Source organism: Pelmatolapia mariae, linkage group LG12 (genome assembly GCF_036321145.2).
Source record: "Pelmatolapia mariae isolate MD_Pm_ZW linkage group LG12, Pm_UMD_F_2, whole genome shotgun sequence".
NCBI lineage: Eukaryota > Metazoa > Chordata > Actinopteri > Cichliformes > Cichlidae > Pelmatolapia > Pelmatolapia mariae.
The window spans coordinates 2565134-2588900 of NC_086237.1; the positions used below are offsets into that span (position 1 = coordinate 2565134).

The following is a 23767-nucleotide window of genomic DNA, read 5'->3' on the forward strand; positions in this document are numbered from 1 at the left end:
ATTATGTCATTTGCAGGAATTCACTGTCTATAAAACAAACATATATCGACCAGGTCTGCACCTTTACCTCCTGCTCAGTTATTATGTTGTCTCTCAGTGTAACTGACTAAATTCACTCTTTTGATGATTGTGGTTCTAATTTCATCATTAAGTGGATATTATAGCTCAAATATAGGTTTGTGTTTCCTGTTTCCACTGTTTACTTCTGGGTCTGCAGAGGGATCGAGAAATCGCTTTAAGGCAAGTGTCAAAAGCTGCAGTTCCTCTGGAGGCCACATGAGGCTGACTTCAAAAGTAAGTGAGTCTTTAGACTCTCACATTGAAATTCCCAACTTAACAGTGTTAAAGCTTGTGTTTACACCCTGACAGTTTGGCCTCTATGAGTCGTTTTGACCTTCATCAAAAGTATGATGAAGTGCTGGTAAGTTCGAGGTGGGTCCAGTTTGATTGACAGCTGTTCTGACAAACCATCTAAGAAGTTTGTGCTTCAGTGTTGATAATTGAAATTCTAGCATTTTATCAGATTGTTTCTTAGCACTAATTTACAAGCATGTGTATCTGTGTGGTCCACCCATACACTTTTTGGTAACCAAGTTTTCTCCTCAGTGATGGTCATCTGTCTGTTTGGGTTTTCAGTCATCCTGGTCATGGTAGTTTTAAACACTTGAGTTGAAGGCAACTGGATTTCTTTTTGGTTTCTTTCAATTCTTGCATGAAAATCTTCCTCTTCTGAGGGTTAAGGTTGTCACTTAATGACAGCTAACCCTGCAGAGGGTTTAGTTTCAATGTATTTTCTCTTGTGATCTCTTGGCTCAGTTCAAGAGAAACCAAAGAAGGCTTTCAGATGAGAAGTGAAATGGCTTCAAGAGCCTAAAAAAAGGAAGTCCAGTTGCCTTCAGCCTTCAAGTGCTCAAGACAAAAAGGCAATGTTGGGTGCTTTAAAGTGGGATCAGGAAGGTGGTCAGTAAACGACTGATGACATCCCACTACACTGGAATTTATACATACAGGTGTGATTGGAGGATTACTTAATCTAGCCCAGACACCAAAACCACAGAGAGACACGACCTGACCCTTTGAGATCGAAGTTTCCATCAGTGACAACTTTAACCCATGACCTCAGATATAACTCATCATGGGTGGCAACATTACCCACTACCCTAACTCTATATTTTAGAAAAAAGAAAATAATAGAAAAACATTTTGGAGGTAAACAAAAAATATCAAATAATATTTTTTTCAGATATGATGTTTTCTATTTAATTTATGGCTCGCTTATTCTGTTAATTAATCCATCTAATTTTGATCAGTTTAGATGGATTAAGATGAAAAGTATTATTTAATGTTGTTTTGCTCCCTGAGAAATGATGTCATTGTTTGTTATGTTATAACAAGTTAGCTTAATAAAAGAAAACCCTAATGATCTAAAGAGTAATTCAGTATTAACATTTATTATTTGGGTTATTCAGATGACAGTCCTCAACCATAGTTAAGGGCATTAAAACAGTGCATTGAATACAGCTCCAGACAGCCGTTGGATACACACGGAGTGTAAATTGTTTGGCTTGTATTTCCAGCATTAAACAGTAGCTTTAACTGAAAATAGAATAATTTGTATCAGCTGTGTATTTGGATAAAAAGTCCTGGTTTGTGTAAAGATTCCAGAACCACAACAAACATCCAAACCTCAGCCTCTCCGGCTCCCGAGGCTGTCAGCACCAGTGTTTGGGTCTTTCTATAGCTGCCTTTTTCTAAATTACAACCATCAGCTGTCTGTCTTTTTTCATTTCACAGGTCAGCCCTCCATTTTACATGCTGCATCCATTTCACTGAAACTGCCGTGAAAGTGTCAGAGATCACTTGTTACTTTATAAGACGGGGAAATGATTCACCCATCCTGGAACAGGGAGGTGATGTGTGACTCCTTTCCTCCCTGCACCACAGCAAGGGAACGGGTTTGTCAGAGCTACGTCTGAGGTGCAGCGTTTTATTCTGAAACATTTATGAGGTTACCTAGTCCAGAGAGAGAGGAGGCACAAAAACCCCCGCTATCAGGAAAGCTTCTACATATACACTGCTTTATATGAGCTAAAACATCAGTGTATGTGACCCATTTATTAAAGGTTTATATACTGCTAAGTAAACCAGGTGAAGTTAAAAAGGAAGACTTCTAGATGAGCTGGTGGGGGGGTGGGGAGAGGGAGGTCGGGGCAAACTGAGAAGTGATAGAAGATCCACGAACACAAGAAGTTGTTGTAACTGCCTCATCATAACAAGCTGTTGTTAACATCTTAAAAAGTGCTCCTCATATCTGTCTCACTCCCAGGCAGCAGCGTTTCCATGATTTTTAAATGAGGTGAAAACAAAGAAATGATTTAATCTGAATTAAATACAGCGTAGAAAACTGGTGTGGAAAACACTGCATGGTGTTCAGTGCCCTAGACGTGGAACAGGACAAGAATTTATCCATCATTTTCAGATCAATACCTGCAAGGCTAGTTTATTTTTTTTTCTTTTTTTCTTTTTTTTTTATAAACCTGTCCCGTTTGGTTCTTTTGCCATCAGAATTATTGTCTTATTGTCTTAAACTGCAAGGCTAGTTTAAAAAATCTCAACCCTAATTAAGAGACAAATAGTACAGAATCTAATTATAGTTATATTTAAACTACAAGTATGAATTTAATTACTTTTAATGTGAAAGCACAGCTGACATTTACCAGCCTGGTTATTGACTTGGTTCGATGTTTGGGTTACTTCATTATTTAACCTGACTGTGTGCTCATGGTAGCATTTCTTTTTTGTATTTGAGAAACAGTTCCTGGGAGGCATTAACAGATATCACAGATGGAAGTGGACGCCGTTAGGTTTAAATATAAGAGCTTTCTCTGTGTTTTTGGATGAAAACACCTTTTAAAGGTCCATTTGCTGCAGTCTTGTTTCTAATCCTTTTCTCTTCTTGTGAAGGTGCGCGCTTCTCCTGCAATAATCACGATCATTTCGTTTGATCTTATGTCTGATGTGTTGAGAGGTCTGTTCAATTATGTTAGAAGCTCTCAGAGGTAATTCTGATAATTCCCTGCCGGCCCTTTCGCAAAGAAAAGTAAAGTATAAAAAGTGTTGTGGAGACGCGGTGTTGTTTATTTCGAGTCCTTTCATGTTGTCCCTTGAAAGCCATCAAATTTCCTGGATCGTTCTGTTCACACACTGAGCCGACAGCAGGCTTACAGCAAAACAGAAAGCGCTGCGCTTTTGTTCACCATTTTGTTTTTCTGGATAAAGAAACATTCCCTGAAACAAATGGCTCTACAGCTACAGAAAAACAACAAACAGAGCTTGTGTGCAAGCTTTTATTACAACCTGAAAGGTATAGAAGTGAAAAGTTATCCAGCCCCTAGCTTATAGAATTAACACAAAGCTCTTCAGGCAACACAAAGTAAGGAACTTGGGAAGGTGAACAGACAACAGAGAAAAAGCAAAGCAGTCACAAGGAGAGGAATCAGACACAGGTGAAAACAATCAGATGAATAAGTGCCTGTAAAATGTGAACTGGTGTCATTGTTAGGTTGAACTACAGAATTAGATTTTTTAGCAGTGGAAAGAGGTGCAAGGTCCCCAAAACGATGAATTCTGCTGTTCTTTCAGATAATGCTGCAGAAAATGGACATGACAAAGGGAGGTGACATGTTGTATTCATAAAGTACCAAATTTCAACAACAGCAGCCTCAAGGTGCTTTTATTGTAAGGTGAAGACTCTACAATAATACAGAGAAAACTCCAATGAGCAAGCACTTGGTGACAGTGGGAAGGAAAAACTGCCTTCTAACAGGAAGAAACCTCAGACAGAACCAGGCTCAGGGAGGGGCGGGGCCATCTGCTGCCACTGGTTAGGTGGGGGTGAGGGGAGGAAGACAGGACAAAGACATGCTGTGGAAGAGAGCCAGAGCTCTAGTGGCGGAGAGTCATGTTGGGTTGCAGCGTGTGAGCTGTGTGTGTTTGGTGATTGATTACTCCTGTTCTGTGGAGAGGAGTGTGTGTTTGGTGACTAATCCTTTTTTACATACTTTTCAGTTTACTGACCAACACCTGAGTTTTGTTGTTTTCTTTCTTTGAATGGTGATAGCAGCTCGTCCGTCTCTTTTAGTTTAGTTATCAGTAGAAACGTTAATAAAACCTGTTAATTTAACCAGTCTCCTTTTTTCAACCTGGACACTTTTTGTTACTTTCCCTCATCCCCTGGACCTTTTTAGGGGAATGTAACAGGTGTACAAACACAAACAAGTGAAGCCTATTAAGCCTATTGCAGCATAACAAAGGGAGGATTCAAGGTCACCTGATCCAGCCCTAACTGTATGCTTTATCCGAAAGGAAAGTTTTAAGCCTAATCTTAAAAGTAGAGATAGTGTCTGTCTCCTGAATCCAAACTGGAAGCTGGTTCCACAGAAGAGGGGCCTGAAAACTGAAGGCTCTGCCTCCCATTCTACTTTTAAATACTCTACGAACAACAAGTAAGCCTGCAGTGTGAGAGCGAAGTGCTCTAATAGGGTGATATGGTACTACAAGGTCATTAAGATAAGATGGGGCCTGATTATTTAAGACCTCGTATGTGAGGAGCAGGAGTTTGAACTCAATTCTGGATTTAACAGGGAGACAACGAAGGGAAGCCAATATAAGAGAAATGTGCTCTCTCTTTCTAGTGTCCTTCAGGACTCTTGCTGCAGCATTTTGGATTAACTGAAGGCTTTTCTCATCTCTGGTCATAAATTGGTGGCGTTTCTCAAGTCAGCTGGTGTGACTCATTTATGCATAGGTGTCTGAAGGAGCCTGTACCATGAAGCACTGGTTGATCTCATTAGTGTGATGGGTATGTCACTCTAAACTTCCTATTTGTCAGTGAATGGGTTATTGAGGTAAAGATTCATGCTTTAAACCAGCTCATTAACTTTCCCCAAAGCTAGCCTTAGCCTAACCAATGAGTGAAAAGAAATAAAGTGCAAAGCAGAAAGCTTCCAGCAGTGTCCCGGCAGGCAAACGTTCAACTTGCATATGTTTTTGGTTTAAAAAGTGGAACCATTATCTGTTAAAGGCCGCGGCATGAGGGAGGGGACATCAAAGGACACCTCAGTGTGATGGGGAGTCACAGAAGGAGACTGCAATCCCATAATATGCTTTGAAAGTTCACATTTCATGTCTGATTTGGGTTTTTTTACACTTTATTTGGCTTTGTTTTCACTTACTTTTCCTTTTGCTTCCTTAAAAACAACGTTAAGTTTAAGAAAGGCTCCAGATTTAGGTTAAAAATTTACCTCCTCAGAAACAAGGACACAGGAAGATGCAGAGGTCAGAAAGATGATCTGTAATGGGATGAGTCGAAATAAGAAGAAAATGTTCATGCAGTTTATGTTTATGAGAAATGTTACCGATTACTCTAATGACACTACACAGTCCATACACAGATTAATGCTTTATTTCACATCAAAGTGATTCTAAAATCAATTCAAAATACAGCTTATCGTGTATTTCGATATTGTTCTTTGGTCCCCACAATATTTCTTTAAAGTATTTCCCCCACTTGTGGTTATACTTCTGCCAGCATCTTTACTGCTGCTCTTCAGGATCCTCTGAGTGCTCTGTCTCCTGTTTATATCTCTCTGGTATAGTGTAGAGTTTGTTTCTGGGTGTAATAGATCTTTAGGTCCGTGGAAAAGCTTTGATATTTTGAACCACTTACCCGCAGTATGCCAAACCCCACCCAGAAATATCTGACATCGTGAACAGTGCAGGTTTAATTGGATATATGAGTGCTAAAGAGCGGCTGGACTGAGCTGTAAATGATCTCAGACCCTGGCATCCACCCTCACCTGTTTCCTTCAAAGAGATAATGTGATGGCCTGTCGTGTTAAGTTGGTGCGTCAGCAGAAGATCTGACAATCTGTGTTTGGATATGCATCTCTGCCTCAAATCCATCCTTTCAATGACATCACTCACCACCCCACCCATAGGACAAAGTGACCGTCAGTCCGAGGCACTGACCAATGACTGCCCGGCGGTGCATCTGAGGGAGGTGTGGCAGGTGCAGTGCTGTAGCCATGGCGACAGTGGATGCTGAGCACTGCCACGACTTTGTGTAGGCAGAGTCTGAATGGGGATGACATCACTCAGGGAGACGGGAGAAAAACAACATCTCCTTCAGTTCCTGTGTCTGTTTTTCTGCCCGTGACGATAACACCAAATGTTATCTGGAGGAAGATGCAAAACTAAAGACGGTCGTTTTGTTAGAAATCAACTTTGAATCCCAAAGCAAAGCCAGAAACTGGCCTCTCTCTTTTGCTGTACGCAAAAAGATGACTGCAGAAGAAAACCAGTACTGATACAATCTTCTCCATTACAGCTCAAATGTTTTGGAAACTGTTTGAAAATGAGTTTTGGCTGAATTTCATATTTAGGAAACCTTTGTACAGATGTGTGATTAAAGAAATATGACACTTTATTAAAAGCTGAGGGGAAAAAACAAAATAGAAATCATTAAAAGTTATAAAAATATAATATTTTTTTAACTGCAAAAATAAAAGATCAAATTCATTAATGCTAATTAAACCACCATGAAGTACAGAATCTCTAGAAATAAAATTCAACAGAAAAATATTCTTACAATACTTAAAATTCAAAAAGATAGTTCATTTTAAAATACAGCAGTAACAATAAACAAAAGAACGTGGCAACGCTGCGTTTACTGACTGTTTTATTTAGCTGTGTTTTGGAGGAACTGTGATCAACAAACCTGACTGGTCCACAAAGGCAGCATCAGCCCAGTTACACCAGCATGTCTGTGCTGGTTTTTCCACCATGAAGGTTTTAATGTCTCATGTGACAAGATGGGAACAAACAGCATACCCCTGATGTTTAGATGCTCCTCCTCACTGAATCTCTCTCTCTCTCTCTCTCTCTTTCTCCTTCTCTGGTTGTGACTCACGCTCTGGGCATGAGGGCCAGCCCCTCCTTCAGATGACATCAGAGGGCTTGAAATAGCTGCTGCAGTAGCAGCAGCAGCAGCATTAAAGCTTCCAGTCATGGGATCCTGCTGTGAGGCCTGCAACCCAGAGCAGCTACTTCCAACTGAGGAGGGGAGTGAGACTGGGAGGGGTGGGCAGAGCCATAAAAACAAAGAGACGGAGGAGATAATGAAGTGATGGGAGCAACAAGTCAGAGGGGTGATCGGCTCAACATCCTTTCAGAGCTACTCTCACTCAGAAGGGGTCCAAAATATGAGATCAGCAATTATGTTTGGTCAAACTGAGCACGTGTAACTGGATATTTTTCATTTTCACTGGTTTGATCTGTCGTCTTTGTTTCTTACTTTGCAATAAACTAATAACATGAACTAATTCATGGTACATAATATAGCTGCAAATATGTTAACCATATATGTGGTTATAACAGTAGATGCCCATATTAAACATGGCAAAGTTTCAAACAATGGATGCTAACGTATGTAGAAATAATCCCTGAAAGCCAAAAGCTCACACAGACTGATCTACACACTCAGAATCAGACTGTTTTTTCTAATCCTGGCTCTGTATGATGTCACTGAGAGCTAATGCTGTTATCTCCAACCGAGCCTCATAACAAAATATGAATAGCTCAAGTTTATGGACTCGAATTGTGACATTTGATCAGGACAGTAAAAATGTGTATGTAATGTATTTCTCTGCAGCACCTATTTTTTACAGATGGGGACGTGTCACCATGGCAACCAAGAAAACAGCTTTAAAGGAAGTGCCAATGATTGTGTCTTAACCCAGACTGTGGCCTGTTTCATTCCTAACTCTAACCATTGGTTTTTAATACTAAATTTAATCAAAGCACATATTTAAACGTTAAATTTTTTTTTATAATACTTGTGAAGTGATTTACTCAAGCTCCACCATCAGCTCCTCCTGTGCCCGCAGCCTTCTCCAGCCTCCAACCATGAACTGTTTCACCGTTTGAAAGTGGAAAATCCTGATTTCATGAACATGGATTGTACATATGAGACCGAACGGATTTAAAGTCAGGGTCAGACTGTCTTCCCGTCTCAGGCACACAGCTCTGGTTGCGAGCAGTGGCATCCACCCACCTGCTGTTTGGGCCTCCTGTTTGAGAGGGGCGGCCAATCAGAAGAACGTTGGTTTAAACTGTGAGGACATAAACAGCTCACATGAGAAAGAAGATGAACTGAGATTCCATGTCAAGTATTTCTGTTTATGCATGAACGGCATGCATATTTGCATTAAATCCTCTAGCAGAAAGCAGAGAATCAAATAGTATGGAAAGATTTCATTACCCTCATGTTCTCAGTTTACCTCTCACTCCTCATGCTTCCCTCACACCCAAACACTTATCTTTATCCCTCCCTCCGCTCTCACATCACAACCTGTCTGTGGATGAAGTGACAGAGTGTGAACAAAAGAAAACAGCCTTCCACATACACAGAGACTGAGAAAGAGACCCTCCTGTGCAAGAGAAGTAGGTCAGGAAACGTGAGGACAGTGAACATGTGAGTAACACGCGCAGACATAAACAGCTAACAGCAGCACACCCTGACTTTCTGCAGCCATCACAACACCAACAGCACCCCCATCCATATTCCCCCTGCCTGCCGCTCTATCTGCGCACAGGAAATGGACCTTACAAGGTAAAGGTTAGATTTGATTCTCACTCGGGGCTGCCTGGTCTGTGTCTCATAACTGCACTCAGTCATCAGTAATCAAAAAGAATGATTAAAAAAAACCCAAAACATCATTTTATCTCTAAAGTTTGTCTAAACGTTTGAAAAAAAATGCATAAATTCATAAATTACAGTACAACCTCAATTACTAGTGAGATGCTGTGTAAAGCGTAAATAAAAATAGAATGCAATGATCTGGAAATCTAATAAAACCATATTTTATTTACCATAGAACAAAAAAAAAGGTTAGCTCATTTGGAATTTTAAGGCAGTAACACATCCTAAAAAAAAGTTGAGTGCTGTGTGGATCCCCTCTTCTTTGAACAGCAGTCTGTAAACATCTGGGTACTGAGGACACTCAGCTGGACTTTCAGGAGATGATAGATGATTCTAGCTGGTCAGCAGTCCAGGGTCTTCTTTGCTGTAATTTTGGTTTTGCAGTGTTTTTAATTGGATGTTCACACATGGCTTCTTCTCTGCACACTATTGCTTTCTTGCAACTGTATATATAACTTTGGATTATACAGATTATACAGTATGAGTATGTCAAAAATGTAGACTCTCAGGAAAAAGTAACACTTTTACACTTAACATCACATAATCTCTATTTATTACATGTGCAGTGAAATATTTCAAGCAGTTTTTATTTCGATCTGGATGGTTTTCATAAAAATCTAGAATCCAGTGTCTTATTTGAATAGTTTATTTTGAGTTTTAGTATATTGTGTATCTCTTGGACTGTTTCAATAAACACCACCAGAGTAATGGGTTGCGGTTGATGATCATCAACACCCCCCACAGGGAGGATAAGCCACAGGTGAGAGGTGAAAGCCCTGGCTGTCCGCAGAGTGCTGTATCTAAGCACCTTAATGAAAATCTACGTCCACACTCGCCCGGATAGATTTGAAAACGCTCCGCGTCCACACTAACGTTTTCAGTCGTTTTCACAGAGTTGTGCGTCCACATTGAAACGGCCCCAAACGCTTACGTTCCAGTCCTGCGCATGCGCAAAAGCGAGTGAGAATTAAAGAATTTGAAGAAAAGCTATCTGGAGCATGTACAAACTGATATTAATCTTTTTTAGGGCTGTCAAAACTGAGAGCAATCAAAACAACTGCTGTATAATACCCTCCGCTATCTTTGTTTAATTGGTCACATGACTGCATCACATGACTAAAATGCCTCATTGTTTTAGAAAGTCTACGTTTTCGAGTGTCCACACTGCGATGGGGCAGCTCCGTTTTGAAATGTATGCGTTTTCGAGAGCGTTTTCAGAACGCTGCGTGTTTCCTTGAGGAAAGCGCCGTCTCAGTGTGGACGGGAGGCCAAAACGATGTAGCGTGGATGTAGCCTGAGTGGAATCGAAAGGTGCGCAGGTAACAGGAATGACCACAGCCTTGAAGAGAGGGGATTCTTATGAAAAGTTAATTAAAGAACTTGTGAGAGCTTCACAAGAAGTGGACTGGGGCTAGTTTCCGAGCAACTGTCACATTCCCAATATCAACCCACTCCTTACCGGGACTAAGGAGGAAAAGATCTGAACTCCTGCTGAGTGGTCTGAAGTCCTTTTTGCAGATTAAAGTTAATTTTGGATTTCATTTGGAAATCAAAGACCTGACGTCTGGAGGAAGAGTGGAAGAATCCAAGGTGTTTGGTGTTTCCTCTATTGCTGCTCCTAATCTGTGGAACAATCTTTCCCAGCACATTAGAGAGGCCCCTTCACTGTCCACTTTTAAAACACGTCTTTAAACCCATTTTTACTCCTTGGCATATGACACAGTCTGACCCTGATTTTATTGATTTTATTGTTTTGATCTAATGTGCTGATTTTATTGTTTTAAATGTAATTCTCATCATCATTTTTTATACTATTTTATTATTGTTTTTGCTATTTGTGCTAATTTTATTATTTTAATGTCATTTTAATAATCATTTATTTACATATATATATATATATATATATATATATATATATGATTTATTTTATATTATTATTTTTCTTATTTTTTAACATGTTCAATGTATCATTTTGACATGTCAAGTGTACAGCACTTTGTGTTCAGCTGGGGGCTGATCTGAAAGTGCTATATAAATAAATTGCTTGCTTGCTTGAAGTCCAGTGTAAAGATTCTCCAGTCTGTGAACAGCTGGGAGATTTTAGATCGCTTCGTGATTCCATCTCCCTGCAAGCTTTACGGAGATGCCAAGTTCATTTTTCCAGCAGTGCCCCAGTGTCAAAAACTACTACCCAGGTCTACTTACATTATTATTATTGTGCTTAATTGGCCAGCCAACTCACCTCACCTAAACCCCAGAGAGAATCTGTGGGTTATTTGTTATGGGGTAGACGTAGTTTTGTTGTTTTATTCTGTCTTTTATTGGCTTGGTTTTATACTATGGTTTTATGCATGTTTATATATATTTTGCATGCTTTTATTTTGAAGTTTGTTTTTCTTCCTACCCACCCATATTCAAAGCAATTCTCCACAACTGCTCACACTGCATAAAAGATGGGAGGTGGGGGCAGTTAAGGGGAGTTACAGAGCACGGGCAGTCAGGAGAGGAGTCAGAGCAGGCACAGAGGTGGTACAAGCATGAAGACCGCAGAGCTTCAGCAGAGCAGAAGGATGGAGAAGCCAGACAGATGCCAAGGAGGCTGGAAGTGTCTGTGGAACTGGAGCTGTATGCAGTAAGGCTTTTCTCAGTAAGAGATAGTTGGTGCTAGAAGATCTATTTCAAGACTGTTGCACCTGTAATACATTATATATGTGTGGGACTGTAAATGAATGTTAGAGTTTTGTACTCCTCGGCTACCACCACCCCTATTTATTTTATTTGTTTTAGCTGCTTTCCACCCGATGGAAAAGGACCTCCCTCTTCCTTCTCCTTTCCCCTTATTACACATTATCAAATGAAAGATAAGAAACACCCCAAAATACAGGTGAGCTATCAAAGCAACCTGGGCTGTGAGTAACACCTCAGCAGCTACAAGCTGAGCACCTCTGTGCCGAACCACACTGATGCAGTAATTCATGGTAAAGGAGCCACAAATAAGTATTGAGTGTGTAAATGAACATACTTTTTAGAAGTTATAGATATATTTATATTGAATAAAAACATGTCAAAAGTATGGCCTGGGGACAAAAGTGATCTGCCAAGAGTTCCACAACCCGACCTGCTGGTGGCTTTGCTAAAGGGCAGTAAATCAGCTTAGATGACATTTTAGTTTTCTGTGAATTATACAGGAAATCATGGAACAGACTGCCAGTACTTTTTCTATCATTTTACAGATCTGTTTTGTAGACTATAAACCCGTGGAGACATGCTGATGTGTCTCTATTATGGTCGTTTGTCTGTTGTCAAGGACTTATCTGCACAATCTCATACACACGCACACCTTCATACACCAAGTTACTTTTTGCATAATGCTCAGTATTTTGCACATTTCTATTGCACTGTCTCGTGTCTGTGTCGTTCTGTTCTGTCTGCTGTTGCACAGTGTTTGTTTTGGGGTTTTTGCAATTTTTGCACTTTGCACTTTATGTAGTCCTGTGTTGATTGTCTGTTATATGTCATATGTAGCACCACGGTCTCGGAGGAAGGTTGTCTCGTTTCACTGTGTACTGCACCACTGCACATGGTTAAAATGACAATAAAGCCACTTGACTTGAGTTATATTGATTATTAGGTGTTTCTCTGCTTGGTGTTGATCAAGTTTTTATTTTTTTGCTTTGACTCTACCATCTTGAGTCTTGTTGCATTTAAGATTCCTTTATGTGTAATTTGGTTTGTCCCCTTTGTCACGGTACTGGGTCTTGTCCAGCTGCCAGAAGGCAAAAGACAGGGTACACATCTTTAATTGATGTGAATGTTCTCAGAATGTATTTCTTTATACTAACAGAGGATTCATTCTGAGGTATTTGTTTTTACAGGTTATTGGTAATATTAGTTCTCTGGCCCCTCTAAATTGGGCTGTTTGTGCCCCACAAATTACAATAAGTTTACCACCCTCTGATATAAAAAGTCTAAAACAGTTTCAAATCGATATTGAAAACTATAACTTGGAAATCTATATTAATATTATGCATTTATAGTCCTGCAGCCTTAAGAGAAAAGCAGAATGTGGGATAAATTAGAGGCTGACAGGCTGCTTTGTGCTTGAAAACAAGCCAGCCACCTCAAGGACATGAAAATACGAGGCTGTGTGGGCATCAGCATCACAAGCTAGACAGATAGAAAGCACCGTGGAGAGAATATTTATCTAAGTATGTACTGTCACAGGAGCTCCCGTCATTACAATAAATGAACTGTCTGTACTTTACCAAATGATTCATGCTTAATAAGCTGTGCAGCTGCAGGTCAGATAATCTTTCTGCAAAATAAAAGCTGCAGAGCTCAGTGACACCTTTTAAATGGTCAGTACACTCAAATCAACATAAATACACACGGTGTGACTCACCCATAGTGGGTTTTAAGCATCGCACGAAGTTCTCCCAGGTTTTGAGATATTTTCTGCCACAGCCTCATTTGTGCTGCTCACAGCAGAGCAGACTCAACACTTCACAGAGCGCGACAGACGCTTCTTCTGGACTGAAACGCACAGCTTTATTAAATAAGATTTTGTGGCATTATACGGCACGCCGAAGTTTTATCTGGCTTCTGCTTTCAGTTTACTTTGATACACGATACACACTTGATAAAGTTTTCAGCCAGTAAACATTTGTGAGTGTTGAAAACAGCTGGGCAATTTACAGGATCTGATTAAACAATAAATAAATATATTAGTTGATTAATGATTAAATTATATAAGGTGATTGTCTGATTGTTGGGATTTTCACTAATATTGCGACGTCTGTAGCTTACAAGATAAAGTGCTTTGATGCAGCTACAGTTATAAATTGATTAAAACTGAGCTGAGTTAACCCTTTAAAACCTGAACCATGAAATAACTGCCAGAAATCTTTAATTTTTTTGATAATGGAATGTTTGTTGAACCTTTAGACAAACTATATAAAAATATATCAAATTTAAATCTGCATATATGAGTTTTAATTTGAATCACATTTGCTACATAAGCAATATTTTTGCAATGTAGTTATTAAAAATGTGTCATGCAATTCATATCATTTTTGGGGGGTAAAAAAAGTCATGCTGATCATGTAGAAGTCTCAAAAACTCACAAAACACATGTATCAAATATGATACACTTGGATTTAAAGGGTTAAACTGTTTACCAGTGAGTAGCACAGAGACCTCCAGCAAAACCAGATTTGGGTAACCTGTACTGCAACTGGTTGAAGGCAAAGAGAAGAAAGAAAAGGACAAAACAGAAATTAGAGGAGAGAGAAGACATGGGATCCAACATTTTTTTAAGTTTAAGTAATGAAATATTATTGTCACATAATTGCTGCAATGTCTGTCTATCAAATTATCTTACTAAAATCCAGATTAAATTATTTTAGCTCCATTTTTGGTCTCCACCAGCTAAAAGAACTATCAGGCTTCTCATTTATTACTTCTGCAGTTTCCTCTTTGCTGGTTGGTCTGTCTGCCACAGGCTAAAGCTCTTATTTATCTAATAATTAATGCTTCTAAAAACCATTATAAGAAAGCGTCTTTTGGTGGAAAAGACAGCTAGTCTTTCTCTTGTTTCACTGACATGCCAAAAACTGAAAAAAGTGTATTTTTTTTTAAAGAAATTACAGCTTCCTGAGATCAAAGCATTGATATTTTATTGTGTGGCAGCCTTTTTTGTGGAATAAATTTACATTTCTGTGTCTTCTGATGACTTTAGGCTGGAGTAGTGGGTGTAACTGTAAAGAAATAATGAGTTCAAGGATGGAATAATACAGAAGCTTGGAGAAATGAAGGTAAACAAGAAGTTGTTTGAACTCATCTGAAAACATAACAGAATGACTTAATGGTTAAATGTATGTCTTCTGTTTGGAAAGTAGTCTTAACATTGAAGTCAGAGTTATGTGATGAATATGGGCTTAAACTGCAGAGTCTTAGCTTTAATTTGAAATTATGACATTTTTAAAGATGCACACTCCTTTTTTAGGGACTTTGTTTCACAGTTATTTTAAGCAGGTGGGAGGTCTAGACATGAGTCTATATGTGGCATTTTGTTTACTGTGAACCTGCAACATGTGAGCTTACGATGCAAATTAAATTGTTCATCCTTACTGGGTCTGAGCAGAGACGTGGCAATTAGAGACCAGAGAATCAGAGACATTTGGTGACTTGGAAACGAGCTGGTGATGTGAAGTGGGTGGGTGGGTTCATTTCAACAGCTATCACTTCAAGTCCTTGAATTTCATCAGCTTTCTGTGATCTGGTTGCCATGTCACTGCTTGTTATTTACTGTGTGGAAGCCCTGAGACAAAATCAACAGTTTAGTATATTCTGAAAAAAAAAGAGAACAACACACTTCTTTGTTTGGTAAAATAAAAGGCCTGGATAATAGAAAACAATAGAAAACAACAGCGGTGGATGATCGCAGGATCCTTTCCATGATAATAAAAATCACTAAAGACAGCTACAGGCCTGGCAAAGCATCTAAAAGAAGCAAACTGACTATTTTGCAGTGTTTCCTGTTTTTAGACAGCTGTCATTGTTTCTCCACAAAGTTCATTTTATTCACAACTGTTTGAACAATGACTTTTAAAAACATTTAACAGTATATTATAATTATTGTACTTCCTTAACTTAATGCAATATCTTTATTTTTTGCACTTTAATATCAAATAACTGATATGTATATTATTATACATAATATATTTTGATATTTAAAATATGACATTGAGTCAATATGTGGACACAACATGTTTGTTATTTGTACTACTGTTTCTGTTGAGTCATTCTGAGTCATTGTGTGTGCGTGATGCATGTAAACTCCTGAGGTTTATTCCACAGACCTTACATATATAATGCACAGTTATTGTCATAATACAGAAATTCAAATTCAAATAACTCCTTTACTTTGAGCTATTGCAGGTTAAACAATTGTGAGTGAGAACAGACTGAGAGGCTGCTGGGAGAGAGGTAGTGAGATTCATTCGTCACCTCGGGCCTTCACACTCATCAAATACGATTAAAAAAAATATGAGCACTTTTATGAGAGAAGAGGAAAATGTTCCAGTCTTCTTTTATCTGCATATAGAAATTAAAATATCAATCCCCCCACTGCACTGTCTTTAATTCATACCATTGCAAGCTATAGTCATTTTAAATAATCTGTTTAAAGTTGTTTGCAAGGAATTCACATTTTTTATACCTTAGCAGAATTCTTGCCTTTGTTGTTGAGATACTGTCACATGTATGACCATGATATGGATATGATGATACTGAAGGAAGTAAAGACGGCGTTAAGATCAGTTATAAAACAGCAACCTTTCTGTTTGAGATACTCGCTGTGTGTCAGTCTAACTCACCTAAATAGAGAATGATTAACCTGTGAGATAAAAGCAAAACTGTTGTGAGAACAGAAGAACTAATAAAAATCTCAACTGAAACTGAAACTCTTGGGAGTGCATTCAAAAGGCCTCTTCTAAAAACAAAAGAGTGAACATTGTAAGTACATTCACTCAAGTAAACCAGAAAACAGGAGGAAAAAACTAAACAAAATATAGTAAAAGAAAATTTATAGGGCAGAACTTTTATTTTTCCTTCTTTGTGACCCCCATTAAACATCTTAAGACCCCTCATATTTTATCCAGTGATTCCTTTTAGGGCATCTGTACACAGTGACGTCGGATTCTAAATCAAACAATCAATTTGAATTGCAGAATTTTGGGTTTATTTCAAGGGGTTTAAAAACAATTTTGCATTTACTGTTTAGGAATTGCCATCATTTTTATTCATATTTGAAATACTTTGCAATTAAAGACCACCTGCTTTATTTGAGAACCTTTCTGCCTTCAGTTTTGTCTTCAGTAGTCTTGGAATCTTTTCTCTGCTTCTGGAATAATGAGGGAAAAGGCCTCACTTGACCATGAAACTGAGAACAGAGAGTGTCATCGGCACAGAAGGGAAGATAGTCACAGTATAACTGCAAAACAAAACAAAACAGCCCTGAAGCTCAGAAAATATAGTCAAGAAATCTGAGGAACCTGTGCAGACTAAATGTATTCATCAGTATAGTCTTGTTTAATTTATATAAAGCCCCCCCTAAAGAATTCACTGTTTGTCACTTGGAGACCTGCTAAAAATAATTAGAATTAATTATTTATATATATGACCCTTTGTCCTTTGGCACTGAGCCAACAGTCAAACCAGGTAAAAGGAAGTGCGACTGCAGTCGATGAAACACACAACTGCTGATGTCCGACTCTTCAGCTGCACAAACCGAAAACAAAAAGCACTGTCACCTGCAGTTCTTTGTGTTTTGAAGAAATGACCTGACAACCCTCCAACCTGACACACTTGCACATCAGAAAGGAGACTAGTGAATTTCATGCCTCAGTAATTGTTTTACATTTAAAGGCCATATTTCCTGCAAGGCCTGTAATATTCAATGAAGAAGTTCCGCCTCTGTGGTGAACTGTCAAATTTAATTTCATCACCTTTCACAGACATGACATTCACCACAGACCAGTTCCTTTTTCAGCTGCATTCCTGTTTTAAATGCTCCAGGCCAGTGCTCTGGTCTAATTTACATTATCACTTTCAGGGCTTTTTATGGTGCTCAAATAAGCACATAACCATTGTCTAATTTTTGCATTCTTGTTGTTTATCCATGCTCACAAAAAAACGTATAAGGGAATAACCATTTAAACTAACTCACCTTAACAGTTTAGTGCACAAAGACAGAAAAAGTATATATATTATAGTCAACAGTTACAGACTTTGAATCCTACATATCAGGACATGATAAGCAGTTATCTGGTCCTTAGCAGGTTTTCAAATTAGGCAATCACAGCTTCAGAAGAACAACAACACATGACATAATACACTCATTTTTTTTTATTTGGTAAACTGTAAGCCGTATAGCAGAAGCAGTGTATGAGAAATGAAGAACATCCCATGATTCGGTAGCTTTTAGAGCAGCAATCATTTTGTTGAGTGTCAGTGTAGGTCACTGGGCTGAGCAGGTGACCCATATGCTGCAAGTCTATTTGCAGAAAGCTGAGTTTGATGCTGCCCCAGGCAGATTTACTGTGTGTCCCCCCCTTAAAGCATTTCTATCAGGTTGAGGTCTGGACTTTGATAGTGCCAACACATCAGCTTGGGGTTTTTTCTTTTTCACTTATTCTGTTGCAGATTTGTTGCTGTGCTTGGCATCATTGTCCTGTTGCATGACTCAGATCAGCCAAACTTTAGCTGTCAGACAGATGAGCTCACACTGATTCTAGGATACTTTGGTACACAGAGGAGTTGATGGTCGACTGCGAAACAAGCCTAAATCATCACCCCTCCACCACTGTGCTCACAGTTTGTGAGGTGTTTGTCCTGATATGGTGATTTGGTTTTCTCCAAACGTGGTGCTGTGCCTTATGTTAAACATCACCACTTTGGACTCGTCTGTCCGAAAGGCCATTGTTCCAGAAGTCTTTCTTCAGAACTTTTCAAACCTAAGCTATGGTACTATGTCCTTTTTGGAGAAAAGAGGCCTTCTCCTGGTAAGCCTTCCAAACAATCCATAAGTGTTCAGGCTTCTTCTAATTGTAATTGTCATGAGCTTTAACATTTAACAAGCAAACCAAGGCCTGCAGACTCAGACTTTTTTTAAGTTTCTCTGAGCATTGCATGGTCTGGCCTTGGGGTGAATTTGTGGGAACATCGACTCCTGGGGAGATCGTCTTGAAAAACTGTAGAATGATGGAGTTCAGTTCCTTGAAAGTGGCAACTGTTGCTTCTGTCATTGCTGATGTCTTTGCTCTTTGACATTGTGATATAAAAAACAAAACCCCTCAGTTTTCCAGGCCAGCAAACTGCCGACACTTTAGCGTTTATGGAGGTGGTCATTCTGATTAATGATTAATTAATCAAGTGATTTCATTAGCAGCGCTTGGCTGCTTACTCTTTACATTTCAGTGGAATAGTAAGCGTGTATTTAGTTTTTCCATTCATCCACTATGCCTTTTTGTTGTTTAAATAAATAATGAAAGTGTAATATGCCATGTTGTTTATTTGAGATTAGATTTAAATAATTTTAGAACCTGCTAAGGACCAGATAATGTTTTTAAATTATGTAAAAGTGCACTTTTGTTTTCAGAACTATTTAAAATATAAATAATAAAAGTTGCATAATCTTTAGATTGTATATGTTTAAAAAATGTAATATACAAAAAGCTAAATCCTCCATTTTTCTGTCTTACTTGCACACATTCAGAAAAAGTTAATGTGCTATGAAAAATGGCATATGAAATTTAAAATGTAAAAATAATGACACCTTCTGACAAACCGAGACTTAATGCCATTGAAAATTTTATTGTGATATCTGATAGTTTACATTAGAGTGAAAACAGACATGTGACATGGCTTTAATAAGACAGAATGCAAAGCAATGTAGTCAAATAAAAAGCATAGAATATTTGTTTTTAAATTTAGAAAGAAAAAAAAAACAAAAAACAGGCACGACATTATAAATACAACATGCTTTTAGACCTCAAACTGTAGTTTAACAGTCTAAGAAAAGAACTTGTACAGTCTTTTCCCCCGTATACCCATCTAGCCTTTGATCAACATCCTGTTTAGACAGTAACAGAGCGCAAAAAGTAGGTAGCCAGTGCCACAATAACAACAGAACAACAATAAAAAGTAAACAGTTTTCAGCAGCAAATATCTACATTTTTCATCCAGGCTGCTTTGACGCTGTATTTCAGAGAATCAAAACATTCTACAGAAAGACAATGTCATAGGTGACAGGTTTTCTACTCTTTGATTTTGGTATCGCAGTCGAATCTCCAGGGGACCATCGACCGTGGACCCTGGCTTCGTTCCTGCCCGCTGACACATGACACTGATGCATTCAATAGAGCCTGGGTCTTTATTTGGTACGCACTGGCGGTGACACTGGCAGCTGCTTTTTGTTGGTTCAATTTTGACTGACTTATCGAAGGGAAGAGTATAGAGGCTCTGCAGTCGGGTCGCTCCCAGAAACTGCTGCTGCTGCCATGTGGAGGTCCTTATGAGAAACTGGCTGTGTGCATGTAGCAGAGGGAAATCGTACAACTGTGTGTGTGCATTCAGTAATGATTCAGGTAGACACAAACAGTCCTGTAAGGTAGATTTCTTTCCAAATTTTGCTACGGGTGCTGGTCTTGTGAGACTGAGTGTGTGGAAAGTTCACAGAGGTAAACCAACCTAAAGGCAGGGGCTGTGGCATTGTTATGTTAATGCAATCAGACTTTGCTGTTTTAATAAAAGCTCATCATAGTTCAGGAGCTGCAACCTTCGAGCATCTAACGATGCATTCACGCATTCCTGTGAACATCTAATGTTTGTAGCTTTAATCTGACCAAATCTCAAGACATGTGGAAGAAGACATGGCTTTAATGCAATGACTGTTTTATCCGATGGCCTTCCAGTCTGCAGTATTCCAGATTGTTACCAGGAAATGGAAAGACAAGCTAGTTCTGGCTGAAGGAGCTCAAATCTTTCACATCATATTTCAATACTTTAGAATTTGGACTCAAAAACAGGCCATTAAAAGTTTGATATGACATCTGCAAAGAAGTTTGTTGCACCTCTGAGCACACGCCCAAACGATGCTGCGGGGTTAACGCTATCAGCTGCGTTCAACACTCTATGCATTAAGTTGTTGGACAGACCTGCAAATTCTTGCCTGCATTTGACAGGCCCTGTGTGTCCTGCAAAACATCGAAAGGATGCAGCACCAGAACTGAGATGTGACTAAAACAGGCTATTATCATCAAAACAAGCCATTCGATCAAATAGATAAGGGGAGTAACAGTTCACTTTTACACAAAAAAAGAAAAACACCACGAGAATGAATACGTTCAAAAAATACAATCAGATATTCACAGCCAGTGTTGCCGCAAACTAATGACCTCCGACATAGCTGCCACAGGGTGCATTTCTACACCTGAAAGCCCTCAGCACAGGAGACACTGACTGTGGTGGCCAAAGGGTCTTGGTAAAGGCTCTCCCTGCGACATGGTGGGAGATTCCAGCTCGCCCTCAACGTCTACATGGCTCAGCAGAGACCTAAACACCGGCCCTCTAACGGGCTCTTACCACACAAGCTAAATAAACAAGCTAACAGGGAAAAAAAGCAAACAAACCAAACGGGGGATAAATCACTTCCAAACAAACTAACCTGGCTGTCAACCTCGCAGATCAGCGGGAGAGACAGTGAAACCAAACAGCTGTGAAAGGGAAGAAAAAAAAAAAAAAAAAAAAAACACACCAGGAAAACTCAAAAAGAAAAAAGAAAGAGGGGAAAACTGAGGAAGTGAAGGTAAACATTCGCTTTGGTGTGCAGGCATGCATGTGGATTAACACACATGCATGTATGCGCACACGCCACACAGCCAGACACCACACAGCCAGAGGTACGGTGAACAAAAGTGCTTCAAGTAGGGGAAGTAAAAGAACTAACCCAGTAGAAATACGTATAAAACCTTAAATATGTTACTTTATGTACAAAAACTGTAACACGGGCCAATATCTTAGCTGTTTATGTATTTATATTTCAAGTAGGTATCACTGCTAACTATCAAGGGTTTGCATTGTCATAGTTTTAGGTTAAAAGGTCGTGTGATCTGACTGACCTTGCCGGCAAAGTAATCAATCACTGCTGATTTTTTTTTTTTTTTTTTTTTTTTTTTTTTTTTTTAAATCTCTCCCATCCTATCCCACCCTGCCCACACCATCACCTGCTGCCATCTTTTTAATCCCTCCGATTAAAAAGTCCAACAAGTCCTGGGCAACTTCTTCCTCCTCTTTGCTTTACTGTGAGAAATAATATACTGAATATCCATCTGTTTTTGCACCTCTAAATCTTAACATAGAAAATATATGTGTGTATATATACCAAGTCTCTGTTATCCATAGAGCTCTGAGGATTTTGGTGAAAAATGTTATTTCGAGGGCTACTTCTTTGAACCAGGAAGGGGGCGAAGGGAAGGGGAAGACACATCGGTTCACATGAAAGTTTTCAGAGTTATGCACTGCACAACAGAAGGAAAAATAAAAGAAAACAAGTAGAGGGAGGCCGTTCGTGTTTTGAAGAGGCACAAGATTCATACGGCTTGGAGGCAAATCACAGATGCTGTCCACAAAGAGACGATTCATACGCTCCGAGAGAGAGAGAAGGACGTAAAGTGCAAAAGATCTAGAAGAACGGGGCGAAGCGGCGGGATTTCCAGTATAGCAGCAAAAAAATCAGAAACTACTTTTTGGGGTGGAAGAAGTGAGAGGAAACCCGGAATTTAAAGAAAATGAAACCAAATTTCCTCAAAGTATCTAACAGGCAGCTGCTAAGCATACCAGAGTCGACGAAGCCCTCCTGCTCCAGCTTCCTTTCCATCTCCAACAATCTGTCGTTCATCTGTGAGAAGGCCATTGGGAAACGAGAGCGAACAAACATTTTGCCTCCAAACCGCGATGGACCAAACGCCTCTGCAAAGTGCAAACGAAGTCGTTCAAGTATGCCACTGTATAATGCATGACCACACACACACACACACAATGCATATATACACACAGTAATATGCATATATACATATGTGCATGACAGCAAATATATATATAGAGAGAAACCATGTTCCAATATCGACGTACTACGAACATTTTCATAGTATTTATGGATATGTAATCATAATATGTGTATTTATATTCATATGTAAGTGTGTCTCTTATTGTTTCATTACCAGACAATGGGATAATACACTCTGTCATCGTGTTTTATGATGTGTGGGCACTGATGTAAGGATCCCCAGTCTAATAACCATTTCTGCTTCTTTTTCGTCTTTCACTCGTGGTACTGCTGCAAACTGGGACCAGCCACAATCGCAATTAGCCAAACACTACAAATATTTATCTATAGATCTATGTATACGTATATATATATACCCATTTATGTCAAACGAATACTAGGTGCTGCTTTCAATGCTTTTGGGTGCTGAAAAGTACCAGAAAGAGGGAAAAAGAAAGTCGAAAAAAAGGGTAAAAACAGAAAAATATTAGGTATAAAATTCCACATTACTGCAAACTCATTCTTTGCCTCTTTAAAAAAGAAAAAAAAAGAAAAAAGAAAGCAAGATGCTGCTACATATTTGCAACTACGATAAACTCCCTTTCCCCCTCTGCTCCTCACCCATCCCTGATTACTCATTTGGACATTAGCAAAGAAAAGCATGCTCAGCTAGAGGCAGAGATACACCAAGCCGACAAAACGAACAAAAACAGACTTGACAGGGAAATAAAATATAATGCTAACCAGTAACATCCATCGGCTGCCAAACCAAATCTTTACCAAACCCGACGTTAAAACTAAAGCAAATAACATTAAAATAATCAAAGTCATCAAGAAAAGAAAGAAACGTCCTCTCGGTGAAGTCTCTCTCTTCGTTCGCATAGTGGTCGACACGTCACCACAATCACTTGTAAGCGTGTTTCGGTGGGGCGGCGGCGGGTTGAGAGTGGGCGGGGTCGATCCCAAAAGCTCTGGGGCTGCGAAGGAGAACAGGGAATCTTCAAAGTAACGGCGGGACTCCCACGATGTCTTTTTTCAACGAGTCGCTCCACTCGTCGGTCGCCGTTTGTTCACTTTCACAATGAGCAGGTGGGTGCGTGTGCACGTGGAGAAGGCGGGAAGGTGGAGGTGTTTGTTTTTTTTAACTGTTAGGAAAGTGTGGGGGCTGGTGGGGGGAGGGCCGGACGAGCGCCCTCCCCCTGTAGTTCGATAAAGAGCATTCCCAGGTCAGAAAAAAAACAACAACAAAAACAACAAAAACAAATGGAGAGGCGGAGCGTCACTCCCACCCGTTGTCCTTGATCATGTGAGCCAGCTCGATGATGAACTTTCCCTCTTTGTACTTTTGACTGCTTTCAAACGCGTGCTCCTGTTAAAAGAGGAAAAACATCAGAAAATCA

At 39.3% G+C, this 23767-nt stretch overlaps 1 protein-coding gene across 3 annotated transcripts in view; it reads right to left on the bottom strand.

The window, feature by feature from the left end:
* Positions 1 to 19124: 19124 nt before the first annotated feature.
* ypel1 (yippee-like 1) overlaps positions 19125 to 23767 on the bottom strand; it is a 31241-nt gene continuing 26598 nt past the window's right edge. For all 3 annotated transcript variants that reach the window (XM_063488882.1, XM_063488881.1, XM_063488883.1), the window contains exon 5: positions 19125 to 23736. In XM_063488882.1, the coding sequence (XP_063344952.1) occupies positions 23647 to 23736 (90 nt within the window). In that variant the 3' untranslated portion in view covers positions 19125 to 23646. The remainder of the gene's footprint in view (positions 23737 to 23767) is intronic.